Source organism: Hipposideros armiger, unplaced genomic scaffold (genome assembly GCF_001890085.2).
Source record: "Hipposideros armiger isolate ML-2016 unplaced genomic scaffold, ASM189008v1 scaffold_944, whole genome shotgun sequence".
Lineage (NCBI taxonomy): Eukaryota > Metazoa > Chordata > Mammalia > Chiroptera > Hipposideridae > Hipposideros > Hipposideros armiger.
In genome coordinates this window covers 163,506-172,392 of record NW_017732294.1, presented here as the reverse complement: position 1 = coordinate 172,392, position 8,887 = coordinate 163,506, and the positions used below count along the sequence as shown (strand labels likewise).

General features: G+C 39.7%; 1 protein-coding gene across 2 annotated transcripts in view; it reads right to left on the bottom strand.

The window, feature by feature from the left end:
• ABCB7 (ATP binding cassette subfamily B member 7) overlaps positions 1-8,887 on the bottom strand; it is a 52,729-nt gene extending 43,842 nt beyond the window's left edge. Inside the window, exon 1 of one of the 2 annotated variants that reach the window (XM_019630787.1) lies at positions 8,658-8,887. In XM_019630787.1, coding sequence (XP_019486332.1) covers positions 8,658-8,825 — 168 coding nt within the window. In that variant the 5' untranslated portion in view covers positions 8,826-8,887. Of the gene's footprint in view, positions 1-4,749; positions 4,819-8,657 lie in introns of those variants that run through there. The other variant, XM_019630788.1, reaches the window with a different exon arrangement.

Below are 8,887 nucleotides of genomic sequence, written 5' to 3'. Positions count from 1 at the left end.
TTTGTTTGTTTTTTAACTCATGAAAGAACATTGAATTTTCTCAAATGTTTTTTCTGCATTTATGGACATGATCATATTATTTTTATCCTTCATTCTGTCATTTTGGTGCATCACTTTTACTAATTTTCAGCCAAAGTGCCAGGGTCTAAAACACCAGCATGGTGACAATTGTGAGGTCCAGGGCATGTGTGCCCAGTTAGCAGGGTGGCAGTGCAACAGCAACTCCTTCTTGGGGGGCAGCAGTATCTCTCTCTGGAGTGAGGGGTTCATGGTGGTGATGGGTGTTGGTTAACTCAGTACAGTCACCAGTGTCTTCAGTGGAAAAGGCCACTGGGGACCACGATGTCACCCTCCACATGGCTGATACTGACACTTGTTTGTCCCTAGCCTCTCCAGACATCGCTTCAGCTATGCCCATCTCCCAAGCAGTCCTTTCTGTATGGTTACTGTTTTTTGTTTTGTTTTGTTTTGCTCCGCTATGGTGCTGTAGTTTTTAATTAAACTTTGGAGTCCAGCCGCCCCACCCCCAGTCTATTTTTCTTCATTGGTAGCTGTCTGTTACATTTTGTGGGGGACAGAAAGCTGATATCACCTACTCCATTTTGCTGATGTCTCCTAAGACATGAACATTTTTTTAAGGTTTTTTTTCCATTTGTCAAATTGCCCTCCAGAAATTCCTTTGCCAACTTACATTCCCAGTAGCACTGGAGGAACACTGGGGGGTGTGCGTGGTGTGGTGTGTGTGTGTGTGTGTGTGTGTGTGTGTGTGTGTGTGCGTACATATTTACTATTGTCAATTGAATAGAATGCAAAAAATTTGGCTATTGTTTATAACTCATATTTTTTGTTTTTACTGAATATGAACATTTTTTCATATACTTATTGTCTAGTCATCCAATATTTTGTTTTCTATCAATGTCCTGGTAAGCTCTTTATCTTTCAATTGTGATCTGTGTATTAAAAAGTTAATTTGTATGAGTTTTTATATATTATGGCTATCAATTCTTTACAGGCTTCTTATGTTACAAAAATTGATCTTTTTATATCATCCTTGAAAAGGAAATATACATTTTTACATCATTAAATTTACCCATTTTATTTATTTCTTTGCTCTTATACTTATAAAATCCATTCTTACCCTGGGAGTAGATAAATGGTCATATTACTTATTTTCACTGATTTAAGGTTTAATTTATATTTAACCATTAATTCGTTCACAGTTCATTTTTGTATATGGTACTAAATAAATATCTAAGTCATTTGTCTCATAATTGAAAATTTAAGGAATTTAAAAATATGGAAACAACCTAAGTATTCATTGATGGATAAATGGGGGTGTATGTGTATATATGTGCATATATATGTGTGTGTGTGTATGTATATATATATACACACACATATATATATAAATGTACATATATACACAATAAAATATTAGTCACCCATAAAAAAAGAATGAAATCCTGTCATTTGTGACAACATGGATGGACATCCAGGGTATTATGCTATGCAAAATAACTGAGACAGAGAAAGACAAATACCATACGCTCTCTTATAAGTGGAATCTTAAAAAACAAGCAAAAAGATAAACAAAAAACTCATAGGGAACAGACAGAAAAGATTGGTGACTACCAGAGACAGGGAGTTGGGGGTGGTAGAAATTAATAAAATATTTTAAAAATAATTTTTAAATATAAAAATTTACTTCTTTTGAAAACATTTCTACTCTCTACAAAAGTCCTAACTCTCACTAAATTACAATAAAAAATTCATAGAATTTTAACAGTTGGCCTTAAAGAAAACTTAATTCAACCCTCAACCTTCTTCTTTTTTACAAATGAAAAGATTATTTGGTATATAATTAGTGAACAGTAAAGACTTGTTAAATGAACAAATGAATAAACAAATAAATGAAGGGCCAGCCAAGTGCTGCATTGGTTAAGAGTTGGCTTGGGATGCCAGCTCTGAGCAGCAGGGCCCCGGATCGGATCCCACATGGGCCAGTGACGCTGCACCCTCTACAGCTAAGATGGTGAACAACAGCTCAACCTGGAGTTGGGCTGCCGTGAATTGCGGGCGGCGGCGTAGGCTGCAGCCCCTGCTGCAGTGGGCTGCCATGAGCTACCATGAGCCACTCTGCAAGGGCCAGCAACCGACTGCCTCAGCTGGGAAGAGAGCAATGATCACAATACCAACATGGGCCAGTGAAGCGACGTCCTCCACAACCAGACTGAAGAACAAAAGGACAGCAACTTGTCTGTTCCCCTTCCCCGATTCCCCAATATTGTTCCCCTCCCTCAATTCCCCAATAAAATCTTTAAAAAAAATTCCTGTAGGGGTTTTTACTGAAATTCCATTAAAGCTATCAATTAACTTGGGGAGAATCAACATCAGCATAATATTGAATATTCTAGTATTTTCTACATTTATTCAGATTATCTTTTATGATTTTTCAGTAATGATTGCTAGCTTTGGCCACAAGAGTCTAAAACAGTCTATATAAATTCATTCCTAATGTGTCTATGTACTGTTGATATTGTAAGAGATTCCAACCCCCCAACACCATTAAATTTTCTATAAACTAAGGGCATCTTCACAATGCTTCTTCTTTTGTCTTCAGCTGAAGATGGTATTTAAGGTGGTGACTTCAGCGACTTTGGTGAGTTACCCACTTTTCCTGAGTCTCTCCCTATATACAGGAGGTATACATATTATTAAACTTTTGTTTTTCTCTTGTTAATCTGTCTTTTATTACAGGGATGTCTCAGCCAAGAACCCATAAGGGTAGAGAATTATTTTTCCTCCCCTGCAGAGCAATAGGCTATACCATAGCCTAGGTGTGTAGTAGGCTAGGCCATCTAGGTTTCTGTAAGTGCCCCTGTGATGTTCGCACAATGAGGAAATCACCTAACAACTGTGAACAAAAAGAGGTTCTACGGAAAGTAACCTCAAGAAAGTAACCTCATGGGGGATCTGATCATAAATTCCTAACTGGTCACAGTGGGTGGTCACGCCCCAGGCCTGTAACTTCTTTAGTAAAAGGCTTCTCTTTACCTTAAGCAGCCCTGTGCATCTAGGTTAACAGACCTTTGAAATAAACCATAACCACACTAAAAATGCCCTTTCAGATCTCTCAAGAGAGCCCATAATCTTGTTAACTATCCTGTAATCCACTCCCCACCTTACTTTCTCCCACCTCCATGTAATCATCCTTACAGTTTCCTCCTTAATCTCAAATGCATAAAAGAAACTGAACTGGTTTTCTAGGAAGCATTTACCTCAGTCTGTTGAAATCTTGCTTCCAGGTATATCTTCTGTTTGGCTCAAATAAATTTTTATAAAAATTTTCGACAGGTTTGCACGTTCTTATATTGACACAATGCATTTCTCAGAACATATCCCATAGTTTAGTGGCACATGACTGTATATGATTGCAAAAGACTGTACAGTTCACCTTTTTCTGCATTTTTCTTTCAAATAATTTACAAAGCAATTGTATAAAATCACAGATGAAAAAGTGGTGCTGTAATAAATCTGACCAAAAGTAACCTCACAGGGTGATTTCATCATAAATTCCTAACTGGGCAGGACCTGGTGGGTAGTCACACCCCCAGGCCTATAACATTTTTAATAAAAGGCTTCTCTTTGCCTCAAGCCAGCCCTGTTCATTGTGTCCAGTGCATCTAGGTGAACATACCTTTGAAAGCCAGAGTAATCCTCTTTTTCATACTCCTCAGAGGCTTAACCACCCTCAAGAGAGCACATAATCTGGTTAACTATCCTGTAATCCACTCCCCATGTTGCTTTTTCCCACCCTCATGTCATCTTCCTTTCATTCCCTCCTTAATTCCAAATGCATAAAAGAAACTGCAAAATTGTCATTCTCAGGAGCATTTGAGAGCTTGCTTCCAGGAAACTGTCATCAGTTTGGCTCAAATAAATTCTTATAAAAGTTCTCTACAGGTCTGGATGCTCTTAGGACGACAAAATAATATGTATATAATATGTCGTTGAGCTTATAACATGTAGAGATGCAATATATTTGCCAATAACATCACAAAGGGTGGGAGCACAGCTATACTGGGATAAAGAAATGACTCCAGATGGTAACTGAAACACAAGAGAAGAAAGGAAGACAACCAGAAATGATAAATATGATGGTTAATATAACAAAAGCCATAAATATTTACTTGCCTTCCTTTCTTCTCTCAGCTTCTTTAAAACTTATATCATATAAAGTAATAATTATGACAATGTACTGTCAGGATTGCAATGTTTATAGATTACACACACACACACACACACACACAAAACAAAATGCAAGAAAGGAACCACAGCTATACAAGAGTCATATTTCTATATCTCAGTAGAATTAAATTATAAAATCCTTAGAAGAAAACATATGTGTAAATCTTCATGACCTCATATTTGGCAATGGATTCTTAGCTATAACACCAAAAGTATGACCAACAAAAGAAAAAAGTAGATAAATTTGACTTCTTCAAAATGAAACACTTTTGTGCTTCAAAGGCCACTATCAAGAAAGTAAAAAAATAACCCACAGAATGGGAGAAAATATTTGCAAATCATATATCTGATAAGGGACTTGAATCTGGAATGTATAACAAACTCTCACATCTCAATAATAAAAGACCAATAACCCAATTAAATAATGGGCAAACAACCTGAATAGACACTTCTCCAAAGAAGATACACAAATGGCCAATAAGCTCACGAGAAGATGCTCACCATCATCAGTCATCAGGGAAACGCAAACCAAAACCATAGTGAGATACCACGTCACACCTCCTAGGAGGACTACAACAAAAAAATCAGACAACAACAATTACTGGCAAGGATGTGGAGAAATTGGAATCCTCATACACTTCTTATGGTAATATAAAATGGTGGTCACTTTGAAAATGAGTCTGGCAGTTACTTAAATAATTAAACACAGGGACCGGCCGAGTGGCGCGTTGGTTAAGAGCTGGCTTGGGACGCCAGCTCTGAGCAGCAGGGTCCCCGGTTCGGATCCCACATGAGGGTCAGTGACGCTGCGCCCTCTACAGCTAAGATGCTGAACAACAGCTCGACCTGGAGCTGGGCTGCTGTGAGTCGCCGGTAATGGCATAGGCTGCAGTGAGGCTGCAGTGGGTTGCTGAGAGCTACCGTGAGTGGCTGGCACCCAGCGTGAGCTGCCAAGAGCCTCCGTGGGCGGCCGTCCAGTGGCCGGCGACCGATCTTCCTCAGCCGGGAAGAGCGCAATGAGCATAATACCAATAATGTATGGTATGTGAATTCATCTCAATAAAAATGTGTTAAAAAACAAAGAAGAAAGTATATGGTCAATGCCAGGATCAACAGTCAAGGACTCTGTGGATTAACCATATGATGCCTCAGTTTCTACCATTTAAATATTAACGAAATAAACCCAAAACTCTACCATTCAAAATTCATAAGTCCTTTTTTTTTTAAAGAAAATTTATTGGGGAACAGTGTGTGTTTCCAGGACCCATCAGCTCTGAGTCAAGTACCGTATTTCCCCATGTATAAGATGCACCCTTTTCCGAAAAATTTGGGGTCTAAAAACTGGGTGCGTCTTATATAGTGGTTGTAATTTTGTTTTTACTTGCATTTCCCGCTTTTTCTGTGCTCATACAACCACTGTATAAGGCACACCCAGTTTTTAGACCCCAAATTTTTCGGTAAAGGGTGTGTCTTATACATGGGGAAATACAGTAGCTGTTTCAATCTAGTTGTGGAGCATGCAGCTCCTTGGCCCATGTGGGAATTGAACCGACAACCTTGGTTATGAGCCTGCACGCTGACCACCTGAGCTAACCGGCTGCCCCCCATAAGTCCTTTCAATATTAAATAATGTAGTAGAGAGGCAACTGTATAATAAATCATTACAATTTAAATCTTATCACACAAAATCTTTCAGTTTTAAGACACACTTTTATGTTTAAGATCTTGAGACAAGTATCTTTATAAATCCACCAACATTTATTGTGTGCCTGGTGTCTGCCAGAGTCCTATTTACCCTTATGTAAATGCTTCACAGACAGAAGGGAAGAAATGAATGAATGGCCTTAAAGGTTGTCATTTTTCCATACTAGGACTTAGTTTCCTCATCTGTAAAATTAGAAGGGCCAGATATGATATTCTCTAGAACAGTGCTGTTGAACAGAACTTTCTGCAACGATGGAAAATTCCATATCTATGTAGCTATTCAGCCCTTGACATGTGCTAATGCAACTGAGGAATTATATATTTAATTTGATTTTAATGTAAATGGCCATATGAAGCTACTGACTACCACACTGCACAGCATAGCTCTAGGGCATAATGCTGTGTGAAAACACTTTACAATGCATCCCAGTTATCACAGATGTGTGTCTAAAACAAAAGTACATAAAACAAAACTTCCCTTAATATGTATAAAGCACTGATATTTTCTTTTCTATTCTACTGAATTTCATCTTTGAAAAAGTGCTGATCCAACCAACTAACATGATTTCCTAACACTGCAGTAAGGTTTCTTTCAGCTATAAAACATTATGCTACATACTGATTGTCCTAAAAGCATGCACTCAATATTTATTTTGTAATCTTAATCACAAGTCACTAATTAATTTGAATGTGCCTCACGTTATGTCAGGTTCTACTTTAAAAGGCTTATAAGTGTCCGGCCAAGTGGCTCAGTTGGTTAAGAACTCGCTTAAGAGCGTGAGCTCTGAGCAACAGTGTTGCATGGGTTTAAGAAGTAGAAAACAAAGGTAACATCCTTCCCTTGTTTTTCATACTAGAGATATGGGAACCAAAGAAGACGGGTGGATGTAGAGGAGAGAGTGTGGGAAGTTGTGGGGACAGTGTGATGAAAAGGAGAAAGCTGACATCTCACTGCCATAACCTGCCCTGAAGCTCCTAATGACTTCTCTTCCCCGTCATTCTTCTGGCCTGACAAAGTCCTACAAATGGTACCTTAACTTCATTTGTCTTAAGATAGGACTACAGAACAAGACTGGTTCCCAGGAGATCATGTGTTAAAAACTTTGAATGATCAAGTGTTGTAAAAACCGTAATAACATGATCCGAACTGGCCACTTACTGTCTTGAACTGTTCACTAGTCTAAACCATATGCAGTCCTACAAAAGGTCCATGCCCTGTCTCTCTTACCCGTGGGCCTTTGCGTTCTATTATTCCCTCTTTAACTAATTTCTCCTAATATTTCAGGTCTTGGCTTAGGTTATCAGTCACTCAAGGCAGTTTTCCCCGAGCCATGTATATTCTTCCAGGACTCTGTGCCTTCCCCATCACTGCACTGCTGTACTATTATTATTGGCTGTTTCCTTAATCTATTTCCCCTCCTAGATTTTAAACTGTTTAAAGACAGGCCAATATTTTTTTTTTGTTCAGTGCTGTGAAGGTGCTTATTAATTATTGAATGAAGGAATGCATTCCACACGCCCAGTGTCATTCCCTACTCTCCATGCTTGCAATGTTCTCCCCAGTTCTATCACCAGCATGAGACCCTCTCTGTAATCTGATCCTAAATTGTCACTATTTCCTCTGGATGCATACAGCCGTTATTGTTCATAGTATTCATGTGATATTTAACCTGCTACCTTGTTTTTTAGTTTCTCTTGTAATGTCTAGATCCTGTCTCCTTCATTAAACTGACCCATATTAAAGGCACTACTGTATGTTTCTCTTGGTACCCCATTATCTAGGACAGTGCTATGGGCAGGGTAGCCATTAAATATTTGTTGACAAAGAATCAAAATTTGAAGAGGCTGGCTTTTTACACAAAGTTGACAATACTTTAGTGATACTCATGAGTAAGTGGTGACATTTAAACGTTCTGTTGATACGCAGCAAAGAAAAAGATACACTGGAGTAGGGAAAGTACAAATAATAAAAGAAAATGTTCTTGAGAGATAACAATGGACACAAATATTTAGAGGCACTTTAAACTTAGCTACATTCATCAGATAAAGATAAGTAGTAGCTTTATGGCTTCCAAAGTGATCTGTATACACAGAAGAACACTATTTTCAGATCAAAGGACAATCGTGTTTACATATGAATTTAGGAACGTCTGTTTTGGAGAGAAAGATAATGAAGGGTTTTAGCCAGTGAAAGAGCCCTGTCAGCAAGGAACTTAACTGGTGCCAACTCAATTTGCCGCTTGTTCATAGGCAGCTTGCTGTCATGTCACAGCGCAGTCTAAATTGCTACTTCCGACTGAGTAAAATGTGAACCGGGAGCAAACTGGTCCCAAATTCCATTCCTAACTAACTTCGGAGAGTGGCCCACTTTTCCTTGCATTTAGATAAGTAAGCACTATGGGAATGGTGTCGACCCCATCTCTTCCACTGAGAGAAAACACTGTAAATCCCGCGACTCCCCAGCGCTCCAGGACCCTGGGTCCGGAACCTCCCGTCCTGTTCCCATCGTCTGTAGCCCCAAAGGGCTTGTTCACCCCTTCCTCCAATTACTACCCCTAATTTCCTTCAGCTACTGCTGTTCCAGTTAGCCCTGACAACCTTTACTCTTGGCGCTTTCTCTGACCCGAGGTCATGAGTGAGTGCAGCGTCTTCCCCACAGGTCCCCTCGTCCTTCACCCCACTCTTCCATGTGAAAGGGATATCACCTGGCAGGTTCGAGTAGTTCCCGGGACAATGGGGTGACGTGACCTCCATTGCGGACCTGATCCGCTCACGGAGACCAGAGGCCGGATCAGAATGGCGACGTGCAGGCGCTTTTCCAAAGCAGCTGCCGCCGCTGCCCAGCGCCAGGTATGTATCCTGAGCAGCGCCATCTTCAGCGAGGAAAGAGGAACCAAGAGCGGAGGATTGTGGGACGCTGACGGATCGCACTTGG